A 19,463-nucleotide genomic window follows, 5' to 3' on the forward strand; every position below is an offset into this window, starting at 1 on the left:
TTATATAATATTTTAACCCCCTGCTGCAATATTTCAACCCATATTGTGATATTTGAACCCCTCTGCAGCAATATTTTAACCCCACTGCTACAATATTATAACCCTATGATGTGATATCGTATGTTAACCCCTTGTACATGTATAATTACATGTAATGGTACATAAAAATCTATATGCTTATACCCAAGTTATTTTTTAGGAAAAAAATGTCTATGGACTTCGGGCGAAGACTGCCACAACGCAAACACTGATGTGTGCAGGGTAGGAAACTCACTCAGAGTCTAGCCTGTCCTGAATACATTTTCTCAATATATTTACTACACAAACATGTATCGCTATATAGATTTTTTGCTAAAATTAGCCAGCCCTGTCAAAAAAATAGCCTGTCTCAGGCTGGCAGGCAGGCTACTATTTCTATCTCTGAGGAGTGTTATAATTGCCCCTTAATTGAAGTGAAAAAGGGGTGAATCCAGGTTAGTTAGCTGAAGTGCAAGGACCGTGAAAGTCAAGTCCTTGCCTACACGACATGTCAAAAAGTCAATTTTATTAATATCTGCTTTTTGATGCTGAAAATCTTTGAAAATAATTCTTTACTTCAACAACAGAATTTACAAAATTCTATTTTAAACACTTTGCAGTACATACAATGTCATGATAAAAAATGCATATATTTGCGTACCTACACATACATTGTATTTTACTACAGAGTTTTTCAACCATTTTGAGGATAGTTTTAATGATTTATAAATAAATTACTGATGTTAGGATGCAGCTGATATTGTGAAGGCGTGTCCAGTGAATGCATGATGTATGAACTTGGCGTCCAAATTTTTCTTGCATCCAGGACGCATATATGTGCCATAACAAGAACCCTGTTACTTAATATTAAAAACCATGAACATCCTCAATCCTCAGTCTCTGGCCTATGGCATAAATAATAATTAGGTGTTTCAATCCACACATGGTACTTATATCATCCGAATGTAATTTTCTCACAGTACTTTTATGACTGTGCATGCATTGAGATTAAGAAAAATTTGGAGTCCTCTGACTAATTGCATCTGTCAACAGCTTCTATTAGGCATTGGAATATAGAATGCTAGAATAAAGTTATGATGTCACAAGCATTTGCCTGGAACCTTGAGTGAAAAATGTCAATTTCTTCACTATGGTTCACTGTATAGTAATATAAATTTGCTATTGGTATATAAATGAATCGATGGAACCCCACTTCAGGCACATGTACAAATTGCAAACTTACACTTAACTTCTAAAAACTGACAATATATAGATTTATACATTTAAACCACTGCAAGTGCATCTAACATGAACAAAACAGTCTTTCAAACAAATAAAATGATGACCTTTACCTTGGAAATATTTGTTGTGAGTTTAAAAACACAAACATGTATACGGGAATTACCACAATCTATTTATAGAAGAGTTCCTCCAATCTCATTATGTATACTATATGTATAAAAAATAAATGAACTTCAACAGGTTTCATCATAAAGGGGACCCTGTAAAGACTCTCTCATATAATTTGAAGCATACCTTTAATGGCTTCTAAGAAAGAACGGTGAAGTGAAATTAGACAGGTACTAAAAATACTACTTTCCTTTTGGAAATTTGACAAATCAATGGGCTTAAGATCTAGACTCTGACAAATTATTCTCTACATCAGAGTTCAAAACTGTTATATTCAGTGTGCATCTGACATGATAAACTTACAGATGATATCCAGTTTGCATATACTGGCTAAATCACCAAAAAAATATACAATGAATCCTAAGAACTACTTTGTTTTTTTACGGACTACTTTCTGGTAAGTGCAGGCGACTGGTTCCCCTGTAAGCCTCACACTTTTCAATATGTTGGCAAATAGGTCGATAAGAGTAATCAAGAGAACCAAGGTTATAGCGGTAATTAAAAGAATGTAATCAAATAGGTCGATGAAATCTTCACTGAACCTATCAAATATGAGAATTCATTAAATCTTTACTTTATGCAGATGATCTTTAATTTGTTTCTGAGACCCAAACTGGTCTCCAGCAGTGGATCCGCGAGAAAACACTTCATAGGATATCTGACCCTGCAACCCTCCTTTTTTATTTGGATAATCCGATATATCAATATCCATATAAAAATGAGGGTTGTAACAAGGATTAGATGATATTTGCAGTAAGGTATTGTTACGATTGCAGTTGCAGATCCGTGGGGTGGTGGTTGGGACTTGACCCTCTTTTTATTGTAAATGTATCGTCATTTTCATATGTACATTTTACAAAATAATGGCAGATAATGTCCTAGCCGCGAAATCATATATATAAAGTAACAAGAGCAAATAAGCAACTCGAATTCCACTAAAACCTGGGAGCATGGACCAGGTGCACCGGTAGGGTAAGCGTCCTCTGCTTTTCTAGAAACACCCGTCGAGTTGCTCATAAAAAGTCAAGTCCGGGGTAGACGAACGAGGAAAGAAAGACTATGACCCGTTGAATAAATCAATTTTCATGGTGCTGATGGAAATACCATAACGATCCACAAGTTCATGATGACGACCATAAAACTTCTGTAGTGATGACTTCAATCTTGTCGCAACATAACCCTGTTTCAGAAGCCTATTTGTTAGAGTTCTAGCGCGATACAAAAAGTCTGCGAAGTTTCGGCAAGCTATGGCATAATGTATGAATTGTGATATGACCACTCCATACGCAGGTGCTGAAGGGTTGTTGCCACAGATGAAAGGAAAGTTGACAATTCTGAATGAAAAGTCGTCACGTTTGTCGTAAAGTTTGGTCAATAGTTTTCCTTTACCATGGATTTCTAAGTGTAGGTCCAGATATGAGGCTGACTTCACTGTGTCTGTAGTATCCTTTATCTCACTTTCTTAGGGGTAGATGCAATGTATCAAATCCCCGAAATTAGGATTGTTTAAAGATAATACGTCATCTATACAGCGGAAACTGAGATTAAAGGATCTAGCTAAAGGTTATTCTGAATCCGGCCCAGGATTGGAGAGTAGCTGTTCTTGGTATTTTTCAAAGGGAAAAAACCTACTCCAAATCACAACCCTAAAGACATTGATATAGTTTATTCACACAAAAAAATCTGTTTCAAATCTATATGATAAGGCTATTTTCATATAGTCTTCAAGTATGGCAGAAATGCATGAATTAGGTACTATGCCATTACATATGCGGTGATACATAAATGTTTAATCAGTATACACGACTTCAAATTAAAACACTGACGAACAGTCGGGTGTTCCACACTTTATTCTGAAAGCAGCTTTCGAAACTGCATGAATTACCGGTATTTTCAAACATAGAAAATTCTTGATCCCATTGTTTAAAAGCGTTACTCAGAAAGGCGACCATTAACTCACTTGATATTCCAACACAACTATTCCAAATAAAGCTGAAAGAATACAATAATGAAACATGAATTGTTAAAACTTAAAGAAGATATATATGGCAATTAACTCCTGAAGTGTTTTTGCCGCTGGTATAAGACTTACTCTGAGTTCTTCGGATGGGTATCCTGAAGGCTGGGCTTCACTATCTCCATCTACTACGTAACTGACATACTAACACAATCCCGTAAGGGCGGTCGTTCGATCCGGAAGGATAGTCAAGACCGTAACCCCCCCTCCCCAAAGCTCAATATGTTCATGGCCGCCCATGCGAGACCCGGCAGGGTAGTCAAGGACGTTAATTACCCCCCCCCCCACACACACACACACGCGCGCCAAGTTAGTCATGATTTGCATACGCTACACGTTGACGTACTCCCAAATAGTTAAGAGTGAGGAAACGCTCTCGGACACACAAGGGTCTGGGAGTAAGTCACTGAGTCAACAGAGCAGCCCAGTCTCTAGTAGGACATAGCTCTGATTTCAAATTTGATCGTGGGTGTCCCGAAGGCAGGGTTCCGTTACCCCAAACTATAAGCAGTCTACTATAACAGAGCAACTATAAGTGGGGACGCGCGAGATCAGTAAGGATGGTCAATGCTGTAAAGAAAACATAGGAGAACAACTGATACGTTCTTCGATCAGACATCCCGAAGGCTGGGCTTCGTCGCGGCAACACAAGTTGGTTTACTACCAACAACCGGTACTAACAGAATCCCTGTAAGGTGCGGTCGTGCGAGATCCGCAAGGACAAACCCTCAATCAATACGTTCAGAGTCTACACAGCAGCCCAGCCAGTCAGACTGAGCTGTACTGACTTCAACTGAGAGAGTGGAGACAAAAAGGTCAACCTCCAAGCTTGGGCAGTCCATAAGATACTATATAATATATTGTCTGTGTATCACCCGTATGAATTGACCTCACATATACATGAAATAGGACCATATTATAAATGAAAGATTCCACGCTGAACAAACTATCGTAGCGATGTAAAGACAACACTATAGTCAAAATAAAAGCCACACACTTTGCAAATAGCATTTGGTACTTAAAACGAATCGTTAATTTGATTCAGCTGAATATCACTTAGTTCAACATACTTAGGCAATTGTCATTCGATCGCTTATATAGGACAGCTACGGCGTTCCATTAACTTGAATACCAGTATGCCAGATTAATATGCAGGATGTCGAACTTTTTTTTTTCATTCTTCTAGGTGATTCATGTCAACTTACTAAAAGCCTGAATATTAGACGCACTGCTATGATGCCAGGTGAATTATGGCGTGATTTTTTAAAACTGAAATAAATTGAATGTAATTCGTAATTAGAATGAGTATTCATTAAGGTCCGGGTGTTAAAAGAATAGGCCTGCAGCAGCGCTAAGCTTGTCGTAAAAGGCGACTAAATAGTGCTCAGAACCCTAGCCAGGGGCTAGAGCGCTCTGCCCATAGAGCAACTGGGATGTGTGCCCCAGGTGGTGGAATGGGGTACCCCTGGCGTGTTACATGCTGGGGTTGTCAGGCTATAATACGGAAAACCTGACTGCCAACCATAGTGGTGCACCGTGTTGGGAGAAATGCCACGTTCCTCGCACGTTAAAGAACCCTACTGTGGTATTCTCCCGGAGTAGGAACCATAGGGCTCCGCCACAGGAGGCTAAATTGCCCGACCCTACCCACCTCTCCCCATTTCCAGTGGCAATCAAAATTTGTCGACCCTATTGTCCTTGTGTCCCATCCCTTTTTCATTTCATCATCGTTTCATGTTCATTTTATCATCAATTTCATGTTCATCGTCTGAATATAGCTGAAATATTGCTGCTCGGACGTTAAACCCCAACAAACAAATTCAAGCAATCGATATAAATTGCTTCAGTTCATGAGTACTTTGACTTTCTTTGCTATGCTTAGTAAGGGAGTATATATTGTGAAACGCAACAAATGCACCATCGTATAACCTCTATAAAATAGTTAAAACTCATAGAGACCACCATAAGGTCTTCCGTAAGTTTAAACATAGTTACCTTCAAGTAAGCTCTGAAATTAATTCCCGACACACCGATGACACTCCTTCAAAATAAAACTAAAAAGTAAAATAATGACACAAAGACGCATTAATGACCAAACACTGACATTAGGGCGAAATCATTCATTTCTAACCAAGTATCATGCTGCAAACACGGCAGTCAACTTGGAAATGGTTGACAAATATCGAAATCGACAAAATAAGGCAACTTCGAATAACTAAATCATGCTCTATTAATATATTATTTGTTGAAACTAGACTTGCTTCCCTAAATACAAAATAATTAAAAAAAAAACATGCAAAAAATCCCCAAAATACCAGAATAATAATTCATAAATCATTTGTTGAAAATTTGATCTTGAATTTGATATCACAAAGCAATAAATCGTGCGATAATAAACAGTATTAACGCAGGCACAAACATTTACTAGATGATTTCAAAAGAAATAGAAAGTAGAAAAATGAGTTCAACCGAAAATATTTACAATTATTATAGCCGGACCTGCGTTAGAATATTCGTATAGCCCGAATATAGGACATATATTTTAAGAGCATTTTATTCGATTAAGTATAATTATACTAAAACTCAAAATAAAATGTGTTTTGAAAAAGTCACGCCACGAAATAGATATTAAGTACTTCTCTTGTCTTAAGAATCTAGCAAAATGTAATAGGTGTGACACATGAAGGAAAAAACTCGAGATTTTATTGCATTAACCAAGTGTTTATACATGAAAACCCCAAAAATAACCATCGAAGTGTTGGTAAAATTTGCCTTTTTAAGACATTGATAAGTCAAATTTAGCTGAAATGCACCATGGAATAAAGAGCTGCACTTTAAGCGCATGATACGCCCGTTGCCCTTTTAACTAGTCCTTATGCTTGTAATGAATTTACATGATCAACTAGAAATACTGTGAGCCATGTCATTTACCCCCCCCCAGCCCCCCCGCCGCGCAAAAAAAGTAAATAACAAAATGCACAAAAAATGTTGGCACTCTCATAATAAATGGCCCATTTTCAACGGCCGTTTCCGCCTTATTCTACAGAGTAAAACTTCATAGCACCGAAACGAAAAATCTGAAATTTATAAAAATCGGAAAGGTGCTTACGTCATTAGATATGAACAATTTAAGTTTCATGAAAGTTGATGAAAGTGTTTTTGAGTTATTGTCCGAAGTGTGGACGACATACAGACGGACAAGGGTATACCCGTCGTAGACCGGCACATAAAAATTGGGGGGAAAGCAGTTTCTCCCATGAAATCGCATTTTTAATCATCAGCTCAGAATAGGATAATTCCTTTCAATTTATGCTTCAACACTGATTTAATCTTTAATCATTTTTTTGTTTACTCAATATACAGAAAGCATAACAAAAGACTATGTGCAATTTTTATTAATATTTTGCATATTAAGCAATTACATTCAACATAAAAACAGTCATCACATCTGATAAAAAATATCTACAATAAAAAAATGAGCACTGAACACTGATTAAACATACATAAATGTGTAACAACAGCAACTGAAATACTGACATAGTAAATGTAATGGCCTAATTCAGAAATTTAACTTCTGTCCTGGCAAACAATATTGCGTCATTGCAGCGTCCTCGTAAAATATATTTTGACCAAAAAGAAACGTCATGAGCAAGGCAATCCCCGAATGCAATATACGGTAATATCTGATTCCGCCCATTCCCAGAATGTCATTGAAATAATGCCTTTTACAGCTCACTTTATGGTATGGCCTTTGCCCATCATTAAAGACCTCATGGTGACCTGCAGAAGTTATAAATTATTCGTTTAACTAGGAAGTCTTAAATTTTGACATTTCTTATACAACACTTACATTCTGATGGCCAAGATTAGTTCTATTTTAGAAATTTTTTCGCACATCTTCATTAGGTGGAAAGAGCATCAAATTTCTTTCAAGTTAAAAAATGAGAAGTATATAGTGTTATTACAATGGTTAAAGTTAACAAATAAAAAAAAGATGATTAAACCAAACCAAACATTCCATGAATGTATTTAAAAATATATACTTTCCGTCCATATTCCTTATTACTTTTGATACTATATATTCTGACACCCCACAATATTTTTTTTAACTTTTTGGTTGGCAAAATGTGGAGTGAAGTGAGCAAATGATGGTTTCATACCCCCCTTTTTTTCTTTCTGGACAGACATGTTCCCTTTTTTTTAAATTTTAGCATTAGCATCTGACATTGTAAGCATCTTTCTTTTCTCAGATAAGACATCATTGAAAATTTGTGATATCTCAATATATTTAAAACGAAATATCTCAGATAAGACATCATTGAAAATTTGTGATATCTCAATATATTTAAAACGAACTATTTATAAATTAGGATGATTTGGTTAAATATTGAATTACTAAGATCACAAAAGAATCATTTATCTTTAGTCATTTCATAATACAATTCATTAACATATTTCTGAGTGTATCCAATATGAATAAAATAAATATAATATCATTTTATATAAAACAGATCAGGATAAAAATCTCAGAACATTTATCCGTCTCATATATATATTTACAATAGCATAGACAAAAATATTTACTGATGTGAGGCTGAACTAATTATAACCAAGCTCAGAAACAAGAAAAAAAATTAAATTTAAATATTTGAGCAGTAATGAGTCTTTCAAAAAAACACTTGAATCCTTTGTAAGTTTTTTTTAGAAAAAGCCATGAGAATTCCAGGTAATTAATCATATTTACTTAATAAATCTGTTTGAGAGGGTTAGTATCAAGTCATTTACTAGGAACAAAACATGTTCAGATATGTTCTTTGAGTATCAGTCTTTGTAAGATTAAGGCAGTGGGTGAAACAAGGTATGAAATAACCCACCCCTTTGAAAGAATAATTTGACAATTAGTAAAATCAAAATCAAAAATTAAAACAAAATTTTTCATACCATTTAGTAAAAAGAGTTAAGTAGCAGTCTTTGTAAGTATTATGCAAATTCTGTATTATGTGATACACCCCCAAAAAAAGGCTAAACATATTTATTTTTGTAAGTTGTTTGTGGGTGTATATGATGAAATGTATTACCATTCATTCCAATCTGTCTGCTCTTAGGAGATAATCCACATTATAAAATCCAATAGTTTCTATTGTATTTTAGTGTCATTTATAAATTTATCTCCCTTAGTTTTGAAATCTATCAAGCTTTCATTTGAATCAGCATGAAATCAGTCCATGTTACTTTGATGCTTACATGAAATTGATGTAAAATGGTGAATACAAACGTTCCAAAGATTTGTAAGAGTTGTGTCCCTTTCCCTAGGTCTACCTCCTTAAGCTGATTCTTACAAAGACTTGTACTGAACGTAATATCTAACTTAATGTGACTACATGAACATGACCTATAAAACCTGAACCTAAATGGATAACTTTACTATTTAAGTACCATTATGTGTAAGAATCAGGCAATAGATGGCACATCATTTTCCCCAATTTAGTCATTTTTGCCTAAAATATATTCAGTACATCTAGAAAACAACCAAAAAGATATTTAAGTTTATCCTGAAGCATGTGTGACGGGGAAAATTTTCCCGCCATTTTTCTGTAGTGCATTTCAACTAAATTTGACCTATCAATATCTTAACAAGGCAAATTTTACAAACACTTTGATGATTTTTTTCTGGTGGTAATCAGGTATAATTCATTGGTTAATACAATAAAATCTGGTTTTTTTTTCCTTCATGTGCCACACCTTATATACATTTTGCCCGATTCTTAGACGGAGAAGTACTTAACATTTGTTTTCCCATAAAGCCCATGAATAAGAAAAGAACTTTTTTTTGTGAGTTGCATTGTTTTGGTGTTTATCAACTAACAACTACAGGTAAATTTCAACAAGTTTTTAGACTAGATTTTTATATTGAATTGCACATTCAATATTGTGTGTAAACAAACAAAAACTAATAAGGATACCATTAATAAAAAAAATAACTATTACTTTGAAAATAATTATGAAATTTAAAGAAGAAAATGTCAAGTAAGGAAGTACACAAATGAAATACAACAAATTACAATGTTGATCAGTTTGTCTTCAGAATTACAAGGGGAGATAATTCATCATTGACAAGCTGGTATCAAGGCTTCAATAAGTGTCTACAGTTAAAAGCAAAGTACACCAATGTAAAAGCATCCAATGCAGTAAAAATACAATCATTTTGAAATTGAAAAGTCTAAACTTATGAAATTTTTTACAATACAATAAATGCATTTATTCAACAAGAAAAGAGTATAACAGATACTGGTACTTGCTGCTTACAATTATAACTAGAAAAAACTAAAAAAAGAAACAACATATAATTTCTGGTTGTGTAAGAGCATCAAGCATTACACTTCTAAATAACAAAAATTAAAAAAAAAAAAAACATTGCTGTTAATTATCAATGAAAAATATGTTCACAACAATCACACATGTATAGGCTTATATGAAATGTTTTAATGTAAAATGGTGGCATTAAATATCCATAGATTTTTGATAGGAAAGTTTACAGTAAGTACCTGCTCAGATTTAACTGTGTGAAGCCACAATCAATCTGTATTCTGGCTTATTTTTATTTAAAAGTTACAGCAATTACTAAAGTGAACTTCAGGAGATAAAATTGGTCTTCTCTTGAATGAAAGATCATTATCTGATGAACTTCCTTGGATAAGTTCACTGGATAATTTACCAGGAGATTTGAACTTTATATTATTCCATAGGTATTTAAGGAGGTAGACCTACTGTAAGGGACAGTAATATGTTTGTATCATATTCAATTTCACCAAAGCTTTTCAAGCTTTCCTTTGAAACAGAATGAAATCAATCCAAGTTACTTTGATGCTTACATGAGATTGATGTAAAATGCTGAATACAAAAGTTTCAATGATTTTTAAGACTTATGTCCCTTATTCCTAGGTCTACCTCTTTAAATAGATGTCTGATAGAAAGTTCAAATCTTGTCAATTGCCAACTTAGCAACATAAGACATTTAATCAGATAAAGACCATAAAGGAACAGAAGACAAACTCTATTCATTGAAGTTATTACCTACTGTTAATCAAAAAACTTCATTAGGATAAGACATGGATGAAAAAGTTCAAACTGCAGTTTATTTCTACAGATCATAGAGGACGAAATCTTTACAATGATATTTAACATGTCAAAGTCATTAATTAAAGAACATGGATCATTTTTTTTAAAGAAACAAAATTATTCCAAATTGGAGCAAACAAAATTTTTACTCAGCCATGGACAGAAAAAGAATATTATGATTCCATATTCCTTCTATTACCTAACAATGTAGATCCTAAAATCAGAAGCCCCCCCTCTTCCAAAATAAAATTGTCTGTGCCTATGTCAACATACTACCTTGTAAAGAGACACATTAAAATGTATTAATACATACAAATTGTTACATAAAATTATGATTAAACAGGTGATTTAATGTTCAGCTCAGTACACAAAGTAAAATTTATCTTATACGGCAAAGCTTACCTTGTATACCACATGACTTTTTTGTTGTTGCCAATTGTCCTATGAATTCGAAAAGTGTTTTTTTTTCTAACAACTCATTGTAGTTACCATGGTGAGTAAGTAACCTGAAGATTGAGCACTCGAGTTCACAATTAGTAGGCAACACAACAATCAAAGTAGTGTAGCCAACAAAACAGAGCATGCGTACCAGGATGTCGTATATACGAAAAATTGATTACATCAAATTGTACTATGTGTACTGGGCTTTAAATTCTAACTACTTTAGCACTTTTAAATGCATCACACATTCTCTTAAATGATTGCACTGAACTCAATTCGATTTATTTCCAAAAGATGACAATTATCTTACTGAATACGGTAAAAACTTATTACAGCCTTGTTTCCAATACCGAAATTCAAAGTCTCTTTCTAAGTATCTTTCTGTAATCAATTTCTTTAAATTAATCATATCTGTTTTTCATACTGAAATAAGATCAAATGAAAAATGAAACTGATCTACAGATCTTCCCAGTAATGTAAGAGGCAAGTTAGGAAAACAACATAATTTTCCTAAGCCGACCTAAATTCACACAGATATTATTAAATAAATAGGTTACAAGTGTACAAATCTGTTGTCATGGTAACAAAAATTAACTGGAAACTTTACCATAGCTATAATGTGTCTTGCAACAAATTCTTCCATTTTTCTGTGTCATACATTTTTCATAATAAATCAAGATTTTATATACACTCTCTGTAAAATAGATAAAATAACCCATTTTTTTCAACATAGTTAACTAACAAAAAAAATATTAAAATAGTCTACAAATAGAATTGGCCAGCCAGTATAAAAAGAATGTAATTGTAGACAATAGCTATAACATGACCAATAAATTGACATGCTTCTTACAATGGAAGGCTGAGACATACACTTTTAACACCAGAAGAAAAATCTATTTTGATTTAAAATTGTAAATGACAATCAACCCAAGTGAAAAATCTGTACCAGTGACAAAACCAGAGGATGGAGTTACATGGATTGGAACCCCTTATGTTGGAAAATTTCGAAATCAAGTGCAAAATGTGGACAAAAGAAGAGCAAATATAAGACTGGAACCGCCCCCCCCCCCCTTCACCCCCCCCCTTATTTTAGACCCCGCTTTCTAAATCAATGGATCTCACCATGTTTATTGTTCAGTCATTTTACACCCATGATTAAACCTGACTATTGTTTGTTAACTTTGTAAATTAAATGTTATTTAATTCCATATGTTAAAAATTTGCTATATGGTTAAATCACTATGAGCACTTCAACCACTAAAAGTAATCAAGGCCTAAAAACAGATATTAAACTGTTAGTAAAGTTAAATGAAGTTCTATAGGTTAGAAAGTTCATTATTTATTAGGATTTTCATGTAAGAATGTATATCAATATGTGACCATGGGGATGAGAGAATACTGGTAAGTGGGTAGTTTCCATAGGTGCTAAATTTGGTGATTTGCCCTATTATTAGTTATTTAGTTTTCACAGATTTTAATTTTGGATTAATTGATACACTCCAGCAGAGATAACTGTAAAAGTATCTGGCTAAAATTTTGCAAGCTTTGATTTTCGTGATTCTATGAATCTTGCAAATATAGCAAAAATTCCAAGCTATACAGTATTAAGCCCTGCTCTATTGCTCAAGATAGCAAACCACAAACTCTGTTTTTACCTAAGGATGAATAAAATACACATCGAACAGAATTGGAAAATGAATGATAAAATGCACAAATTATGAACTGTATTAAAAATACAAACAAAAACAAGTCCCACAATCATTGCACAATAAATATTGACACATAACTATTAAATGGCCCCTTCATGCAATAACAGAAAAAGCTACGAAACAATAATAAACATCACAGAAAGAGGAAGTTAAGAATCGCTCGTCTAATACTGCAGCTCATCAAAAATCAAAGCTTTAAAATAACTATCATCAGGAAATTTTTTTGAAGCATTTTTTTTTATGACCGCTTAAAACTTACACTAGACTTCATAATCTACAAGTTTTTTTTAATCATATAATAACTGTTTAAGAAAGTGTCCAGGTAAAAACCAGGCAGTGGGTGGCACATGACAATTTTTTTTCAAAATATTTTCACCTAAATCATATCACAAATGCATCCTTTCTAGAAGTTGAATGTTTATTTTTGAATAACTTCAGTGATTAAGAGAAATAAATTACATAGAAACCATTGAAATTCATTGAAGAAAGGGAAATAACTTTCATTTGAGAAAAATTTTGTTGCTTTGTTAGGGAACTTTAAATGCACTTTCAGAGTCATCCACTGTCGATTTAAAACAAACTTTACACTATTTGAATACCGATGATATATACATTTTATTACAACAAAAAGTAGTTAGATAATATTTACTCTGTGCCACCCATATTATAGGATCTGCCTGAATTTTACATGGACAGTCTATTAAAAAGACAGAAACATGTATTAACCAATCCTTATATTACTTGAACAATAACTCCTTTCATTTTAAAGTCTTTTCAATTAATAAATTCCATCCTACCCTGAAGTAATTGAGGAGAAATTTCTGTCTTAAATATTTTAAGAGAATGTGGAAAAAAGTATGGGTAGGCTGAAATGCATATCAAAAGATGTCTTTGAATACCCCTCATGCAGCATGTGTAATGCCTAAGTCCATAATCTCATCTTTTAATAAACTTGTTGAACCCAAAATGTCTGACAATATGCAAATCTCCACATAGTGATTTAAAGTTTCATAACAATCCTGTCAGTAATAAAAGAGGACATGTGGACAAAGTTACTTATGTTCACCTCCACAGAGTGATAAAACATTGAATAAAATTTCAATAAAATCAAGCAAGTAATGAAGGAGATTTGGACAAAGCTTTACTTGACAGACGAAAACCTATACACCTTTTTTTGTTTGATGGGGGTATAAAAATAACTCTAATCAACCAAATGGGAAGAATCTAAAATCCTTGATAAAAAGGTGTAAAAAGATTTCACATTATAAAGGATGACCAGCCATATTCCAGCTCTATCTTCGAGAGACAAATGTGGTCAAACAATGAGGTAGAATACACTAAGGATATCTATAGAAAAATGGATTTACATCTCATTCAGTCACAATCACAAAAAGTGAAACTTGTCTAAATGGAAACCTAAAAAATCTGAAAACCTGTCTAAACCATACATTTTTGACAGTCTTTGGTATCTCTGTAAACCAAATACCTGTTAAAATGAACAAATTTCAATGGAGTTCCATTTAGACCAATTACACTGTAATGGTAAATGCACAAAAATGAAATCTACACAAAATAAAAATGAATAATTGAAACAAACATAAAAAAAATTCATACTAAACTTAATATCTAGGTTTATAACTTATGAAAGCTTAAAAACATTGCTGCTGAATAAGTTTAAGATACAAATTGATATGTTCTAGTAAACACTGTATCCATTTCATGACTTTAAGGAGGTAGACCCAGGGTAAGGGACATAACTCTTGAAATCAGTGATACGTTTGTATTATATTCAATTTCACCAAAGCCTTTCAAGCTTTCATTTGAAACACAATGAAATCAGTCCAAGTTACTTTGATGCTTACATTAGATTGATGTAAAATGTTGAATACAAACTTTCCAATGATTTGTAAGAGTTGTGTCCCTTGCCCTAGGTCTACCTCCTTAAAACAGCTCTGTACCTATCAAATATTACCCTACAAGTGGCAGAAGGAGCATAATTTTAATATTCTTCAAAATTCACAAAAAATGTTCTTATTTCTCCAAAGTTCTGACCTCGATGTGTTATTTTCCTTCTCCATTCTTGTGTGAATTTAGTGTCACATGACCTTACATTTATAAAAGAGATAACTATATATGTAATTGATTTTATGTTAATCATATGACTTACAACCAACAGACATGCATTTCTTTAATTTAAAACATTTGTTTCCTTTAGTAGTTACAAAACAAACGAGGGTAAGTCTTACTGATCTTGTATCATTATCATTTATTGGTATTAACAAGATCAATATATTAAAATATGGACCAGGTAGAGTGATATTGCATGATGATGAAATTGAGGTCAATATCACACCACCAAGTCATTCTATAATGCATTGAATTAATGTTTCTATTTATAGAAATGAATGCCCGACTTTCTATTTCTTGAAAAACAACAGGTCCATTAATTTTACTCTTATAACTGAAAGATCAAGTCATTTTGATGATCATGTGATCAAATAACAAAAGAGAAAACAACTACAATAAAGAAATAACAGAGCATATCGCCTATTGTCTTATTAAGTTTATCAAAATACATATACAATACATGTATATTGCCAGAAAATATCAAATTTATTTGACGAGCTTTAGGAACCATCAGATCTCAAGGGTTCCCTGAGCTAAGTACAAATAAAAATATTGATGTTTTTGGCAATGTTCAAATATTGTTTTTATCCTGCAACCATATTTTCTAAATAAAATATGCAATTTTGTCCAAAAATAATTTTTTCAGCAATTTCTGAGTGCAGTGGCCAGTGAGGGCACCACTAAACTTGTTACCTGTTTTTGACATTGCTCATAACTGAAAAGGTTAAACCAGGAGATGATATTATGCAGTGGAGGAATAAAGTTTTGTGTTATTGGACACCCTTTGTTTGTATAGTAGAATGCTTAGTTGCAGGATAAATATTTATATCAAGTTATTAGTACAACAGAAATAGTTTGCTGTAATTTTTGACTAAACAATAAATATTTCCTCAGTAAAAAGACTATGACCAGCATTAATGTAAGTATAATGGCATAAAAACACGTTTTTGTTCTTAGTTATCATTGATATCTTCTAATTCATTTTCCTAAAAAAATAATGATAATCTCTAAAATATTTCATTCCCATCTTTTTCATATCATTAGATAAACATTTCAAATTTAAAACTTTTTATATCACTTCGATAAATGTTTGCTATTAGTAAGTAATGTGAGAATGTGTCAAAAGAATGAAATGGTGAAACATGTTAACAAAACACTCTCCTATGATCCTAACAGCAAATTACAACAAAGATGGACTGAATTCTTTATAAAGGCTAACATGAAATAATATTCTATATACAAATTCATCGTTGAATTTCACAAAACAACAACAGTGGATTTTCTTCTATTAAAACATAACCTGATATAGTATTTAGGCCATAAATTGGACTAACCAGGCCATGTGACTGTCACATACAAAACATGTGATTTGACTTCCTTGGTGGCTGTCACATGTCTATCATGTGATCACAACCCTTTCTTCAGGCACTGAGTATCATTTTTCATGATGATTATGGTTTAGCTTGACGGTGGGTGTAATTCTTGGTGATACATGGTTGCCGTCACATGACTTGGATTTGGGCGGAGCTATATGATTTGAGTTTGCTGTATTATTATCGTCCATTTCTTCACTTACTTCCTCTTCAGTGGAGCTTCGTATATCAGTGATTTCCTGGGGAAAAAAAACGAAGCATTTTATGTCATTTTATCCTGTTATATTGATCTCTGAAAATTTTGTATGTCAATTAGATCATTTTTAAACTCATGAAATAAGGTGAGGCGTGTCTAAAATCCAGGACAAATAACCATCTTAACGTCATTCACTACATCACAGCTACCATTATTGATATTTAAACACTTCATCTAAAGGTTCTCTTGTAGTTTTATTATATAAAGTAGTGGACTTTTAAAAATCAGGCAGGAGGCGATTCAAAAACCCACTGAATTCAATTTTATTTCTTGTTCAGAAACAGTAACTGATAACATAACAAGTCTTAGTTTGTCATTTGGATGTTGCACATTTGAGATAAAAATTATATACATTGTACATGAAATTAGCACTTTGCAAGAGTTACTATCCTTCATTTTATTTGAGCAGTTGATTTTAAGATAGATAAATGTATGATTTTCTTTAAAGTGCAGATCTGAATACAGAAATAATTATTGTTATGTGAAAATACAGCATATGTAGACTGAAAAAGCATAGTCTGTTTGTTGGCTTTATCTAAATAATGAATCACTTTACCATTGACAGTGTCTGAATTTTATGTGGACTGGTACTTAATTTGTTAATTTGAAGATATTTATGGTTTTAAAGGTAAGAATTTATCAGAGAGAAATTTGATCACTGTGGAGGTATTTATTTTCGTGGGTACCAATTTTCGTGCATTAATGAAAATTTACTTGTTCATTGATTCTTAAATTTGTGTTTTTGACATCTGCAGCAAATTAAGTCACTAGGAAATAAACTTTTTGGTGGTATTAAATTTTATGGTTCTTTCTAGCCACGAAAACTAAAAAAATAAAAACTAAACTAAAACTAAAAATAAGTACCCAGTGAACAATAATACTTTCACAGTAACAGGAAGTGGACAGTCGACAGAGCCAAAAATCTACAATACAGTACAACTTATCATGGCAAACAATATGTTTTTATAAATTTATAGATATGTATTCTGAATATAGATTGATTCATAAAAAATATGGAATATCATCACAGTATTTAGACATGGTGAAAAAGTGGAAACATTTTTCCACATACCGGTAACTTTGAAAACAGTATTTAAGCATTTGTTCTTAAGGTTTTAAAGGAACTTGATAGGACCAGAGAATTGTTTCTCAGTTACCCGTACTATCTCTAGCTGAACAGGAATCTGTGATTGACAATGTCCAGCTACCTTATTCTTTGTCTACCAATAATTGAGCAAACACTTTGAAAGCAGCTAGACAATACCTGCAGAGGTCAAACCAGCAAAGGTCAAACCCTGAACAGATGGGGCATATATGGACCAATTTTTGTTAGAAAAAAGTCCCATAACTCAAAAATGAAAAAGTAGAAATTTATTAAAATTGAAAGGTGAACCACATCAACAGAATGAAACAATTCACCAGCCTCACAAAAATTGGTAGCAGCATTTTTGACTCAATTGTGCAATGCGTGAAAGAAAGATGGACATATTATTTACCATAATATGTACTGTCTTGTTTGCTTTTTTAAGCTGAATGAATGGGAAACCTGCTTAATAAAATTACATTGGGAATATTTACTTTGCAACCTTAAATTGTTTAATACAAGCAAAAAAAGAATATTCCTAACATTTTCCTTTCTATACTACTGTGAAAGTACTTTTATCCGTGGCGTAACAATTTCTGAAGTTTTGTTGGGTAGGCCAAACCACAAAATTTGGTTCCCAATGAATAGGAGATTCCCATTGATGTATTAACTGAAATGTGTCAAAACCATGAATTCAAGAATCCACAAACTTGTGTTTCTTCCTTAATCCACAAAAATTGCCATCCACAAATAAAAGTACTTTCATAGTACTTTCTTGTAGCACCCGATATTGGACAATTAGAGTTCCAGTTGTCAACTTTCCTTTCATCTGTGGCAACATCCCTTCGGCTCCTGTGTATGGAGTGTTCATATCACAACTCATACGTTATGCAAGAGCTTGCCAAAACTACGCAGACTTTTTGTATCGCGCTAGAACTCTAACAAATAGGCTTCTGGAGCAGGGTTATGTTGCTACAAGATTGAAGTCAACACTACAGAAGTTTTATGATCGTTATCATGAACTTGTGGATCATTATGGTGTATCCATCAGCACCATGAAAACTGATTTATTCAACGGGCCATAGTTTTCCTTCCCTCATTTGTCTACCCCGGACTTGACTTTTTATGAGCAACTCGGCGGGTGTTTCTAGAAAAGCAGAGGACGCTTACCCTACCGGTGCACCTGGTCCATGCTCCCAGATTTTAGTGGAGTCCGAGTTGCTCATTTACTTTTGTTACTTTGTGTGTATGATTTTAGTTACTTTATGTTCTTTGTTGTGTATGTCTGTTTTCCATGTCTGGTCTTTGTCCCTGGATTACATTCTTTTGATTACCACTATAACCTTGGTTCCCTTGATTACTCTTTCAATCTTTTTATCAGCAATTGGGTACAAAAAAGGGTTGAAATTAATTATTAAGGAATATTTCTTTTTTTTGAACATGCAGTTGACACTTATAACCTGCTGTGTAAACTGGTCCAAACCAGGTTCGTGAGTAAAACCCGTTTAAAAATATGAAACATTCCTTATATGGATGACAGCCCAAATATTGATAAATGATTCTTAATCAAAACATTTGTTTGTTTGGGATTATTTCACTACACATGCAAAATTACTTCACATGATTTTCACCTGAATTAAGCAAATAAACTCAGTGGCAGAGTTTACGTGAAAATTCAGGTGAATAAAGCCTTCACGTGAAATTCACATGAAATGTTCACATAAAATTCATGCTTAGTGAATTTCACATTAAAATCATGTTAATTTCATGTAAATTTCACATGAATTTCACGTGATGCTCGATTAACAAGAATTTCACATAAAAAATATTTGTCTGTGTAAGGGATGATGATTACCAATAATACTACAGTTGGTAATTGTTAATTTCATATAAAATGTAATACACAGAT

General features: G+C 33.1%; 1 protein-coding gene across 1 annotated transcript in view; it reads right to left on the reverse strand.

The window, feature by feature from the left end:
• Positions 1-6,824: 6,824 nt before the first annotated feature.
• Positions 6,825-19,463, reverse strand: part of LOC148602899 (ceramide synthase 2-like) — a 46,004-nt gene continuing 33,365 nt past the window's right edge. Inside the window, exon 10 of the mRNA XM_088551383.1 lies at positions 6,825-16,453. Coding sequence (XP_088407509.1) covers positions 16,277-16,453 — 177 coding nt within the window. The 3' untranslated portion in view covers positions 6,825-16,276. The remainder of the gene's footprint in view (positions 16,454-19,463) is intronic.

This window comes from Perna viridis, chromosome 11 (genome assembly GCF_037379345.1).
Source record: "Perna viridis isolate PV_CMFRI_1.1 ecotype Kerala chromosome 11, ASM3737934v1, whole genome shotgun sequence".
Classification (NCBI taxonomy): domain Eukaryota; kingdom Metazoa; phylum Mollusca; class Bivalvia; order Mytilida; family Mytilidae; genus Perna; species Perna viridis.